General features: G+C 44.6%; 1 protein-coding gene across 3 annotated transcripts in view; it reads right to left on the bottom strand.

Moving 5' to 3' along the window:
- Positions 1-14,151, bottom strand: part of VPS8 (VPS8 subunit of CORVET complex) — a 75,984-nt gene that overhangs the window by 6,482 nt on the left and 55,351 nt on the right. For all 3 annotated transcript variants that reach the window (XM_086754458.1, XM_086754459.1, XM_086754460.1), the window contains 3 exons: positions 8,958-9,038; positions 7,401-7,570; positions 6,565-6,733 (listed from right to left, as the gene is read on the bottom strand). In XM_086754458.1, the coding sequence (XP_086610584.1) occupies positions 6,565-6,733; positions 7,401-7,570; positions 8,958-9,038 (420 nt within the window). The remainder of the gene's footprint in view (positions 1-6,564; positions 6,734-7,400; positions 7,571-8,957; positions 9,039-14,151) is intronic.

The raw sequence follows: 14,151 nt of genomic DNA, 5'->3' as shown, positions 1-14,151 counted from the left end.
AAACACAAAACCCACATACCCTCACTGGACGCTGGCCCAGCAGATATTTATTTATCACATAGCAGGCTTTGAGGGAAGCATGGCAGCACACGGATTAAACATTACATAAAGATGATGCACAACAGGCCTGTGCTCAGGCTGATCTCAGTTGAGTGCCTGAACCCAAGAGGACAGCAGCATCATGCATGAAGGCAAATAATTTATTTTCTAAACATGAACTAAGAGGCTGTTACACAGCATCCTGCAAGAGCCAACCACAAAAGACTCAAGAGGAGTTGTGTTCTCTCAATGGCAGGAGTTTGGGGAGAAAAAGGGAAGGTAAAGACATACAAAAAAAGGAAGAAGGGAGAAGACCTACTTGATGTAAGAAGGATTAGTGAACCCTCCTGACAGAGGTTTATTGATAACCCTAAACATTACAGAAAACCCAGGCAAACACCTCTGCTATCTGTCCCGTTCGTAGCTCCTGATACCCGTGCAGCAATCTCTTACTGCAGTTTAAGAGGGAAGTTTATAATGTACTTAAGAACAACTTTGGTCCTGGGAGCTCAGCTGCAGCTGCCCAAGCCTGTCTACGTTCAATTCACATCTAAACCAACAAAACATACTGTTGTCACGGTGCAACACGAGGGTAAAAGGAATGGGGAGGGAGGCAGGACATGGAAACTGCAGCTTTCCATTTAAGGGACTGACCAGGAACGGATGCTCACCTGCCACCTGCACTTCCGAAAGTCAGCCTCCAGAACAGCAAGTGATGCCCTCAGCTACAGCAAACACCACTGAGCCAGCCATCATTCCCTCTCATACCCTCCCATCTGGGGACTACAAACTGATCCAAAACTTCAGCTTATTTTTTTTCTCCTTATTTTTCCTTCCTTCAAAGGAACATCAGGAGAAACTACAGTCATCTTCACCCTTCTTAACCCTTTGGCCTTTTGGTTACTTCTCAGATTGGAATGAGTACAAACCACGGAGGGGAGCAGCAATAGACCCCTCCAGCAGCAACAGCAAGCATAGGACCACAGAGCAGACCAGTGCCGGCAGCACTATGAGTACAGCGCACTGACTCTCCAGCCTGCGCTGGGTCTGGAAAAGCAGCCTCTCCTAGGAGATGGAAAATCACACGCTTTCTTTCCTGCCTGTGCTCCAAGGCAGATCTGCAAAGACAGACTGAAAGCTTGCAATTTCACACTGAAGACATATGTAGCGAGCTGTGCTCATTCCTTGGAGAACGGATATGTGACTGTCAAGCATTGTGCTGAACTGCACATAACTACTGGCAACAGAGACTGATGCAGTTTGCAGGAATATCAACAGGTTGCAACAGCCCCAGCATCTGTCACCGTATTTAAATGAGTCTGTTCTACAGATCCTCCTAGATATGAAACGTTTCATTAAAAGGGAGGAAACATTCGTCAAACCATAGGAATGCTTTATTTGAATTTGAGATGCACGGTAAAGCAAAGATTACCCACTGAAATGAATGTTGCTTTCTTTTCTCTTCACCAGGACACACAACTTCCCCAGGTGATCCTAGGAGCACAGGGCAGCCAGTCTCACTGGTCTTCGCTTTAGGCAGCCTGGAAGTCAGCTGTCTGCTTCATGTTAACCTCTCACGGGTCCTGGAGTGCAAGACTTTGGACTGTAGGCAGTAAAAGGAAACTTCTGCCAAGCTACAGATTGCTATATGTGAAGGCCAGGGGAAACAATTACAGTTCAGTCTTGTTCTCTCAAAAAAAAACCAAAACACCTCAACAAAACAAAGCAAGCCATGAGAAGTCAAGAAAATAGTAAATTTTGATTTAAAAACTGCTAAGGGGTAATTATGGTTTTGAAATTAGTCTTTTTAAATTTGTACTTTATTTTCAGTTTTAGCTTTGGTGTCAGTCCTCCTCTAGCCGCTAGTTAAGGACTCCCACACTGGGTTTTCTTCTAGCTAAATTGTTTTTATTTCCAATATATTACAGGAAATCTTAAAACACAGATGTCCTGCTGATGAGAAGCCAATGGTACAAAGTGTCCCCAGTTCCTTCCTCACATGGATTTCCTACGGATTCTTGAAAAATGTAAGTAATCTACCACCAAAACCAACTCCAAAGCTAAAGGACTGGGTATTTTCTCAGTTAATAAGTATGTGGGAACATTCTCTACAAAGCATAATGCACAATCGTGTAACTGTATAAAATGCTAATTATCCACTTGGTGTCATTGGGGGGGGGGGGATCACACCTGAATATTTTCAATAGTATAAAGCCCTTGGAAAATGTTGATATTGCTAGGAGCCAAACTAATAACTGATGGTCACTATTACACTGAAAACAGTAAAACTCTGTCTAGTGATTGATGGAGGTCATGTAACATTGGTCTAGCTCTAAAATAAGCGTTGGCAAAAAACATGTCCTAAACCCTCATTCTTACCCAGTAGAAAGCAGACAGACATGCTGCAGAGGGACGTTCAACATCTCAGTGAAGTGATACAGTACGGTATCAACACCTCACAGGCGGAAGTCAGTCAAGAAGCTCCGAATAGGATGGAAGGTCATGTTGCAAAGAGGGACTCAAAGGTAGAGTCTGACAAACTGGATTAACTACAGATCACATTCATTGTCTGTCCTAGCATGATTTGACAGGATTAAACTCCTGAATAAAACATATTTGCCATCTGGACAGCTCTAACAACGGTACCCTTGGAACTCGCACATTCTCAAACACGGAATAACCAGAGCATGTCAGCTTAGGAGTTCACAGCATTTTCTGCAGAGCTTATGGTCCAAGAGCCAAGACTGTGTTCTTCTCCCCAATCCCTAACATGCAGGCTGACAAAATAAATGGAAAACACAAACTAGCTCACTGTAACAAGGCAAATTAGTTTTGGAGATTTATGACTAAGATATCAGGACTATTTCATTTACATATTTAGGCAGAAGCCCAGCTACTGTGCTTCCACCTAAAATGCCTCAGTTAACTTCAAACACCACAATGCAAAAACGCACTGCGAGTTTTAAATTGGATTTAAAAACCACCACAAACACACAAGCTTTAATTTATTTAACACTGATTTATAGTATGATGTAAGGTAAGGAGGACAGCGAAGATGATCAGTTTAGACACAGAAGATCACCCTTGGGAAGACAGCAAGGTTTACGGGATAACCGTAAAGCACAGAAAGCACAAACTTTTGTTAGCAAAAACAGATGAGAAACCCCTTTGCCCTTCTCTCACTATTCCCCTTCACTGGGGCAGAATGTCTCAAGCCCTCATCACAGCAAGGCTCCATTTAAAGAAGTGCTACCACCAGATTAAATAACAGTTCAGTGCTGACTTGTGGCATCTCTCCACCTCCCCCAGTTTCAAGGCAATTGCTACAGAAGTCATGCATGCAAAGCAGGGACAGGGAAAACACTGTCTGTTGGGCTGTCATTTCACATATAAATCTCAACAACATTGCAAAATTCAGACTGACAGTCTTTGTTTCAACTGAGCAGAACTGGTACTATGAAATGCACTCCAGATGCTCAGTGGCATTTCTCAGTATGAATGTATTCCTAATTCAAGGCTTGCTATGAAAATAAATACCTAAACTGAAGATTTCACTATGGGGGGAAAAAAAAAAAAAAACCAACAAAAAAAACCACATTAGATTTTGCCAAGAGACAGACTAAGCTTTCAGGGTCTTCAAAGTGGTTGCAAAGAAATGCCCTCCCCACAGATCTAAATGTAAAATGTCCCCGAAGCTTCAGAGCTTCTGGGGTCTAGGGAAGGCAGGGCTGGAAACACAACTGTGTTAGTGTAACCGCCCTCTAGGATTTCCTGTTCCTTGCTGGCAGAAGCACCAGCTGTGGAAGCAAGAAGCAGCTTAACACAGACCTCTGTGTCTGCCCAGTGTCAGCAAAATTGAGAGGGAATGCAAAGAAGCTCTTCACCAGAGAACTGCAGCACCAAAAAGCTGAACAAAGCTTGTGACAAACAAGTAAATCTGTTGCACACCTAGGGTGGCACCAGAGACCAGCGACTGCTGCTATCTTGGACCCAGGCTGAGAAAGACCTTTGGGAACACTTCAACGTGGCTCAGGGTGGGGGGGAGCCCTGCAAGTCTCCCCTTCAGTGCCTTCGATTGCTCGTACCTCTTCTCTCCAGCATTGTACCTCATCCACTAGGCTGCTGTAGAAAATGCACCTTTCAAACAGACCTCAATTCTGCACAAGTGTCGTGTCAAAACAAGCATTAGGAGCTTTGCTGTTTTCATGCTTCTTTCTCTGCTTAGATTTACTTGATGCTGCATCAGATCAAACCCAGCTGTAGCGGCACACTTGGAGGTAGGCTGCTGCAAGCGCTTCTGTGCTCCAGGTAACCCCTCCTCGCCCTTCTGCTTTTGGCTCAAGTGGAGCCAGGCAACACACACATCCATCTCTGCTTCGCATTCCCAGCACTTCCCCCAGAAGAAAAAGTCTGTTCTGTCTCAGACTACTGCCTGGCCAGATGAATCGTTACCTCACAGGGTTAATTAACACTGCTGAGCAGCAATTGTTAAGCAAATAAGCTTCCTGGAGAAGCTAGAGATTTTGCAGTCTTCTGCCAAGTTTAAATATATTCAGCTTTTTAAAGATCTAACTGTGCAACAGTTTAATCACATTCGAGTACAACAGTTAAATATTATAATTTAAATATATGAGGAACATCACAAACTTGGAGAGGATCTGGGACATCAGGAGGAGGTGAGGGAGTCTGAAGCAGTGCTCGGGCTCTGCTGAGCCAGAGCCAAGCTCTGCTGGGCCGGGCTGTGCATGGAGCAGGAAGCGATGGTCTTCTCTGCCAAGAGCACATGACAGACAGCAGGGAAGTATCCAGCACTCTCAGATGATCTGGCATGGACATTTTCTAGCTAACACTAGATGATCCACCCTGTAATCCCTTTTTTCCCCATCCAGTCTCTCCATGTCTCCCTTTAAGTCCTGAGTCCCAGCCAGACCCTCTGCAGACAGAGCAGTTAAATAAAGGGAAGCATCTTCTCCTCCCCGCCCTGATCATTCCCACGTCACCTGGAACACTTCCCGCTTCATTCTGCTACTGAGTAGGTCCAGACTGGGGTTAAGGGGGAGACACCAGGATTCTCCGATTGACTAGCTCATGAGAAGCCCAGTGATAACCAAGTTATAAGGTACTGCTATAAAATGCCAGGTGCTTTAATGATGAATGTAGTTTTAGTACTTAATTTTACCTTTACCTTTTAAAGTTAAACCTGGTATGTCATACCCATTTGCACATGTTCCTTTGGAGCTGAAGTGTAGAGGGTAAAATATGGGGCTGTTGCATCTGCTTAACTTTAGAGCCAGTATCTCTATTTCTCTGTAGCAGGACAGTACACAAAGTGACGAGCATTTGTAAGCAGACTGTTTGGACCACAGTTGATTTAGAATCTCCGATTTAGAATCTCCTGGGAAAGCTTTTCTTTCTGTCACCATATAAGAAACTAACAGAATTTGACTGCAAAGATTGCATTGTACTCCATATATTCCTCAGAGATTACTTTTCCCCCAAGTCTCCCTTCAACCAGGAAGTTTCTTTTTTTGTTAATACAGAAGCTGCTGGAAGTTGACTAATGCTGTTAGCTATTTTTTGATTGGATTTGATTTGGCAGAAATTGAAATAATTCAATCTTGGAGTACGTTTTTATGGTAGTACTTTAGTTTCCTTCTAGCAAATTATTTTGGTTTCAGAAGCGGAAAAACTCTACTTTGCATGCATCTGTGTGGTGACAAATGCACAAAGTACCTTGAGGCATTTAGGAACAAACCCTCATCAGTGACTGCTGGAACAAGAGGCAGTGGAGTTCAGCTCCCCCGGGTGCAATATCCCTAACAGGCATCTCAACAAGCTACCTGCCACTTTTGCTTACAGTCCATCATACCATGCCAGGGAAAAGACAGAAGCATACAAAGTGAGATTGGACTTCTGTTTGAATTGGGGATTGTGAAACTTCTTGCACACAAATACTGACAATAAATACAAACTCGTTATCTCTTGTTTCACCCAAATCCAGCTGCATCGGTCTTGTCTACACACAAGCTTCTTAAAACACTGTGCGAGCACTTAGTGACTCAAATGAACCCAGAGCCAGGTTATCTGTTAGGAAAGTAGAATGGAGGCACAACGATCCAGCCAGAAGGAATATGCCAGCTTTTAATAAAAGTTTTACCTAAAACATGCCTAAAAATAGTTTGAAAGAAACTGTACCCAAGGGCCCATCCCAGGCTCTCACAAACAAGACAAAGTAGTGGATGCATCTAGCAAGCAATCAGCTGCAAGCAACCAGCTTCCCCTCACACTGGCTAGCAGTTTCCAAACCTTCTGGATGAACACATTTCCATTTCTTGCACAGCTCTGTATATCCATGTCAAAATAAAACGTAATTCCTAAACATGACTAGTTTTGGCTGCAGATACTCTTTGACACTTACGGACCATGGGCTTGTCTGGAAGCAAAGTAAGACAGGAGAACAAATAGATGAAGTCTGTAAGCACTGCTTGAAGTTTACTTGCAGAGAAACCACCTCACAAGCCTTACCTGTGCCAAGGATGCTCCACTTCCTTTTTTTAGCTCTGAGAAGTTCTCGCTCAGTTTTCCTCCCTTGTTACTTGAGTTGCATTTGTAGCACATCCACCTCATCAGGCCTTTGGTTACTGTCCCACACTCTTTACTCAGCAGACATAGCGAATGGTACAAGTGGCCACAGCTGTAAAGAGAAGAACTCTGTCAGGTGCTTGAAAGCAGCGTAACACAGCCTGACAACTCTACACTTCAGAGGGGGAATCATTAGTCAATGGAAAACAAGGCTGCTTATGTGTAAATATAGATCAGCAGTGTACAGACTCCCTTCGTACCTCCACACCCTCCTGTAGTATTTCTAGATTTGCAAAAATAACAGCAAATGCCCATTTGCCGATACAGCTACAGATCAAAATACTAAGCGAATAATGATCTTGTCTTATTTTAGAACCACCTGGTCACAGACAGGAAAATCAGAGATGCTAACAGAGTACGCAGTCAGGGCTGCGACACACCTGAGATGTACACAAACAGGCAAATTAACCCAGGGTGCTGCAATTGCACAAACTGCACTGCTGGGAGAGATGACAAACTGACAGCTTACTGACCAGCGCTCACAGGACTGCAGGGCAGTTCTTTACAGCCCAGACAGAGCTGGCTGCATGTAAAGAAGGCTGGCTCTGATAGGTTTCGTCAGCCAGCCCATTTACAGTGCAAGGGAGCAGGGATACATGCTCACAGGAATACATATGATTACTTGTGTAAGTCAGAGACCAGTAGCTCGCTTCCCCCTCCCTCCCCCTTTTAAAACTACTAACATGATCACAGCAGTGAAGACTACCCCTTAACTTTACCTGAAAACAATTATTTCATCAGCAGTTTCTTGCCTTCTCTTGTACTGCTGTAGACAAATGCAGCAGTAATCCTGCTTTGGGGTAAGCCCTCTAGTGACAGAAGCTCTTAGGTTACACAGGGACCAGTGGAGATCATGGTTTAAAAGATTCGTAGTTGTCTCTAGGAGGGTCTGTGTGGAAGACAACAGAGAATAACTAGGTCATTTTATCATCTCCAGCCCGGAGAAACTCCATACTGATCAATACTTCACAACAAGCACCTTAGCAGATTACTAAGAGCAAAACCACCCCAACAAAATTGCTTCTCTTTATATGTTTTCTAGCCACTGCCCTCAAAATACTTACCCTTTTATCCCATGTTAATGGAGGCAATACCTTTTCACTCTTAAATAGCTAAGTGCTTTATTGATTTTTGTCCAAGAGCATTCGAATAGACATGGTAGGCTCATTTTGTCATCTTCCATACTAGACTCTCCTTCCCCCCACCCCGCCCCTTACCTAGTAAGCTGCTGCTTACATCCTCCATTTTAGTAGAAAGGTGCTGACAAAAATCAAAACCCAAATGCACTATTCGCAATCAAAATAAGAAAAAAATGCTGAACTTCTCATCTGCTAGCTCTTCCCAACTGAGATTTCAATTTCTGAAGAGCTAGAAGCAAAATACCCTTAGTTTTTAGTGGTCAGTGCTTCTTTCAGTAACAGCAGGTATTGGGCAGAGGTGCTCTGGCCTGTGATCCATCGATGCTCTGTAGCAGCAACCCATGAAAGGCTGCAGAGGTTGCACCGATGGTTCATATCTGCCCTAGTCCAGATGTGACACGCAGCCTGTATCAGATGAGTGCCAGGCAGTGACAGAGGACCAGCGCAGCGCAGAGCAGACCTTTCTCAAGAACCCAGAGATAATGGCTCTTTATGCTCAGCCCTCTACAGTAAAGCTATTTCCTATTTTATTTTTAAATCGGATGCTGCTGCATGGAGGCCTCAGCAGCAGCTAGGACAGAAGTGCCATACAGTAGGCAGAATGAGGGAGAGCAACTTCAGAGGAAGAATATGCATTCTGTTTTGTGGAAAAGGAGTTTTAGAAAATTGTTGAAGTCTGGAGACTGCCTGGGATTTAAGACTGGACAGAGAAAGGCAGGAGTGAGATAAAGGTGAAATCTCATCAGGTGACAAAGGAAGTGCAGCATTACCATTGGCAAGTGGCAAAACAGCCTAATTTAAAAAACACTTATTTAAAACCACATTGGTTTTGTGCCTTGAATCATTAACGGGAGGATAAGTTGGAGAAAAAGCAGATGTTTATCCTTCCAGTACATTTAACATAAAACTGAACTACAGAGGTGTTCCCCATGTACCTGTCAGTCCCTCCACTCGCAGTCTGTCTGTGAGCAATACAAACTCATTCCCCTTCCCCCAAGCACACAAATAACATCACTTGCATGCCCATCTACTTTGCCCTGCAAAGAGAAATGGCAAATGAGAGAGAGTAGTAGGCTAGCTAGCTAAAAGTAATCCCGGTATACAGCAGTGGGCAGAACAGAAATGCATGCAACTTACCTGTTCATAGTTAAAAGTGTCCAGCATTCCCAGGACAAGTCCTTGAATTTCTCCAAGCTTCCCTTTTCCATAAACTGGATCCTGTGTGAAGAAGTTAAAATCTGCAGCTGAATCACAGGATATAACCATTCTGGCTTTTTTTTTAATCTTTTTTTTTTTTCCCTCCAGATTGGCATCACAAATGGAAGTTATGACTCCAGATTTAAAGATGCCGTACATGCAGAAGGGCAGCAGAATAACACTCTGTATTGATGGGAAAACTGGTAATCAGGAAAACTGAGTAGATGACATCATCAGTGCTAATTACTGTCCTTGGGTCAAAAGACCTCAGATGTGACCTTGGAAACTTCATTCAGGAGATGCAAGAGCTGACTGAAGAATGCATTTGAGGAATATCGAACAAAACAGCAGAAAAGACCCAGCAGCGACACGGGAGGTGTCAACTCTGTCTGTGCTGCTGCTTGACTCCCACTGCTATGGGTGTCTGCTGGTCAGCGAGCAAACGGGCTGCCTGCGGGGCTCTGGGCCCCACGCTGCCAGTGCGCTCTTGCCCGGGTCAGAGGGTAATTCACTCCTCAGTCTCTGTGCAACCACAGGTCACCCCCAAGCGCATTCAACAGCCCCTCAGCTGCAGGTTGAAAGTGCACAGATCCAGCGGGCTGCACAGCGGTATGCCGGAATCCCGGGCAATCCTGGTCTCACATCCCAGACAACAGATCATCATCTAGGGAACAGGGGCCTGGGGCTCTTCTGTTGCTGCAGGGATGATTTCCATGTGCCCTGAGCAGCTTTATTTCTGTGTCCCAGCAGCACAAGTGAAGGGCTGTGGTACAAGTCACTGCCCTAGTGCATCTCAACTACCTTCCTTAGGCCTGCTCCCCTTCTCCTCCACAGCCACCCTGGCACCCTCTGAAGCATCGCTCCGTGCAGGACAGGAACCCTGGTCTAGGACACATCTCTCCGTTCTGGGGTGAGCTCAGCAAGGAGCCCTTTGGGAGCTGCTCTCCGTGACACTGCACAGCCTCTCAAACAGGCAGATATGGACAAAGCACTGGAAGAGGAGAGAGACTTCTGCAACAGCCTTCCCTCGCATGGGAGCAAAAGAGAGCAAGCTCCTGCTCAGGGGCGTACTGGACCACGCCAGGAAATACCTCTGCCCAACAACCAGCATGGCAAGAGTTTGCTGACAGCTCCTAGTGGCTATGAGCACTAGCAGCCACCAGCATTAGGGTTTCCTGGGCAGAACTGACTCTGAAAGACCTCTCCATGCAGTTGCAGAGGTGCCCTGTCCCCTACAAACACGCAACACGAACATGCCAAGAACACAACTCCCTCCTGCTTGTCTTTCCAGCAGCAGCAAGATCAGACTAGAAGGCAACACATTTATATTTTGCTAAAGAAGATGCCCTGCAAGCTGCTGGCTAACCGGCTGGGATCCAGCCACTCGTTGTGTCTTTAACATAAACGGAAAGCGAGGAAGAGGAGTTGGGCTAGCAGCAGGATCTACTATTGGCTACTGCAGTGGCATGATCCACCCCATGCAGCCCAGCTTCCGTTCTGTCTCTGTGGCCTGGACAGTCTGATCTGCAAAAGAGCAAGGCTGTGCCCTCCCCACCCCAAACTGGCACCAGCGAGGCACACACGTGCCTATGATCAGAACAAGTCTATTCAGGAAGGCCTCAAAAGAGGATCGGAGAAATTGTCTTTGTGGAACACACAAAACCCAGAGACTGACAAACAGTCATTGAACTGGACCTGGAAAAAAGTGTTTTGCCCTGCTGGGAGGCAGTGGGAGGATGCAGGGGAAAGCCTGCTGGAAGCTGAGAGAACCTGACTGGTGGAATGGGCAAGACATCGGCAAAAAAATAGAGACAGACTGGCAAGATGTGAAAAGGAAACTAACCTGGAGAGTAGAAAAATGATGGAAACAGTGAAAACAGGAATAGAAGGAGCTGAATGAACAAGCTCTGGATGAGAGGAACGAGAAAAGGGGTAGGAGCAAGGCTGATTGCATGCTGGGACTGAGAGTGAGGGAAAGAAAGGATAATCAAGAGTGATAAAGCAAGTTGACAAAGACAACTAAAATAGTATGGACATTACACTGCAAGATATCCAGAGAGATCACCAGAACAGCCACAGAAACTAAGTCAGGCAATTTTTGAACAGCAGTCTTCAGAGAAAATGTGACATGCAGAAACGCCAACGTTCAAGCCTAAATAAAAACAGCACTGAGTAATATCACTTGAGCTAAAACCAGCTGTAGATTTGAAATAGACAGAAGAGCTCTACATGCTGCAGAGGCTACTTTTTTACTAGGTGAACAGTACAGCCTCAAATAACACCAAGTTTTCTTTTTCGTATGCATAATTTAAAAGCAACAGCATAGGAAGTGCCCTACATTGAGTCACCATATGAATTATGGAGGGCAGCAGGGAACTCAGGCCTTCCAGTGCAGCATGTACGTGATCCATAACATACAGCAAGTTATTTTTGTATCCACCAGATGCTTTTCTAAAACACTCAAGTTTATGGCAAAGAAAACTCAAACAGGTAACTCACAAACTGTACAGCTGCAACCATTTACATATAGCAACTCAAACTACCCAAGCTGCACATAGAGACTTCCAAAGCAACTTGTTTCTCATCTGGATAGAGATACAGGAGGTAGAGGAGATACGAAGAGAGAGGAATAAAAGAGCTACCTACAGCTTTGCAGAGGAGGAACATGAGTTTGAGGGCAAAATTTCCGTTTTTCTCAAGTCACACTTGATGATCTTTAAAAAAAAAGGCAGGTAGGAAGAGAATGGACTTTTCTCCAAAGAGAAGCCATGTGGCCAAGCAAAGCCTTATACTGAGCCTGGCAGTCAAGTACAAGCAGTGAAGTTCACGCACATTTCCTGCCAGGAGCCACTGAAGGCAGTGCGTCACAGGCCTGGATTGCTGCTGTCCACCTGCCTTGAACATGGAATCCAGAGCTGTAATTTCACATTTCCAGCAAGTTATAATGCTTTCTTCCAATTTGCTGGTTTCAGCCCCCACAAAATTTACAGTCACAAGAGTCTTGTGGGATCACTTACTTTTATGGAGGAATATGTTTAATTAATTCCACCTTATAAAATCTGTCTCAGCTTGGAATTTATGTGCGCTCCAAATAAACCGTACAGGATGGCACATTAATAAACAGATTGCGCCAAGCCAGGAACAGATCACAGCTACTGTTTCCAGGCTGGTATTTCCCTGGAGACATGGCAATGCTCAGCACGGTAAGCCAAAGCCAAACTCACTGCCCCGTGCCTCTACCAACAAACAGATCAGGAACAGCTGGCAGGTATCCAGATGCAAGCCAGAGGTGTTCATGCAACCTTTCAGCCTGTTCTGTGAACTCCATTTCCAATTTCTTCCCAGCTCCAGGAAATGGTACTTTCTTTGCTAACAGCACTCACAGAACTGTGCTAATAAATGCACTATGAACTCAGAAAATATTCACTTGCAGCTTGTCACATCTGCAAGGCGACAGAGCAACTATTGCACATAAAATTAATCCCAGCGTTGGCCTTCAAGACTGGAAAGGAAAGAAAAAAAAACCCACACAAAAACAGGCAGGGCCCTAAGCAGGGACAGAAAAAATTCAAGCAAAGGCTTTTTGGATCTGTTTCCACTCTGTAATGGATTTTAGATTCCTTCCTTCCCCACTTTGAGGTTCTTACAGGTAGATTTGAAATTTCTGGCTTCTCCAGTTCTCCATTTTGTAGGAGGCATCAGCTGCATCTACTAACAAAACATTCACGAAGGATTACAGCTTTGTAAGGGAATTAACACTCAACCCTTCAGCCCTCTTCAGACAGCATTCACATCCTTAATGACATGGAATTTTTCTTAATGCTCAAGAGGATTCCTCCAGTATCTCTCCTAATACGGTTATTTCAGAGACTTCCTGTTTTATAAATAACTTTACAACATGATTAAGGATGAGCAAGATCATAACTATATTAATTGTTATTTCATATGACTTCAATGACAAAGTTGAGTCAATGTGCTGCCACAGGCAGATGCCAAGAGCCTGCCTATTTTCTGTGAAAGCTGCAGGGTCTGGTCACAGCCCTTTGCAAGGTGCCCTTTAGCAAAGCATTTTGGTTGCAAAGTTAACATTTGCATAAGGTATAATCTATAAGCAGTTAAGCCCAGAAAAGGAAGAAAAACAGTCCACTGAAATAGGAATACTGTAATTCCTTTTCAGAAAAGGCAATTTAATCTACCTCAGTTTACTGATGTCATCCACCTTACAAAAAATCCCCCAGTTAATTCCTGGGCAGCTGTTCTACCTTCCAGACCTGCAGCTCCAGTGCATCTGTGCTCTACCACCAAGACTTGGCCTCTGTTGGAACAGCTTTTGAGGGCATTTTCAGACAAGCACCACTTACAATTCTGAGCTTCACAGAAATATTTTGAGGGCTTGGGAAAGGCAATGTGTTCTCCAGCGCCCAGAAGAGCTCATTTAAGAATCTACTTATTGTCACAGCTAAAGCAGCATGTGAATAACATTTTGAACAGTGCCCTACATACTGCTCAGAGCCAAGACAGAACAGTTTGGCACCAGCATTTAGAATTTTACATGGCTTTAAAGAGCAACTACATGGCTTTGCAAAAGGAATAGCCACCCAGGGCTAACAACAGGGATCTCTGAGACAGAGTATCCTAGGGAAACGCCGTGTATGTATGCCATGCTCTTATTCTTCCCTGAAAGTCACTTCAATGGCCTTCCCAGATAATCCAAGGAAGCAGATGACAGGTCACACTACACAGGGAGACAACAAATTCAGTGCTCCCTGCTAACACAGGAGCAGTTTCTTTCCTGATCCCAAACATGGCAAGGTTTCAGAACCCCTGAACATTTGTGCTGGGCACCCAGAGACATGGCCATGCAGTTAGACATACTCAGCACCATTCCTGCCATCATCTTCCCAGCTGAATTCAAAGCAGCATTCTTCCAAGGGCCAAGCCGTACACCAAAATAAAACCCAAAGAAAACCTCCCTAGGCATCCAGGGCAAGCCCTGAAGCAACAGTTTTAAACAACACAGCTACAAATACACAAGTAAAAGTGTCCTAGAGCAATGCAATTCCAGAAATGCAGAAATAACAGCTGGTGTGAACACAATGTGTGTTTTTAAGCCCAAGAACAAAGGGTTAAATGA

The sequence above is a fragment of the Chlamydotis macqueenii genome, chromosome 9 (genome assembly GCF_036417535.1).
Source record: "Chlamydotis macqueenii isolate bChlMac1 chromosome 9, bChlMac1.mat, whole genome shotgun sequence".
In the NCBI taxonomy this organism is placed as follows: domain Eukaryota; kingdom Metazoa; phylum Chordata; class Aves; order Otidiformes; family Otididae; genus Chlamydotis; species Chlamydotis macqueenii.
Note: the sequence above shows the minus strand (reverse complement) of the source record. Positions and strands in the feature narration are given on the sequence as shown.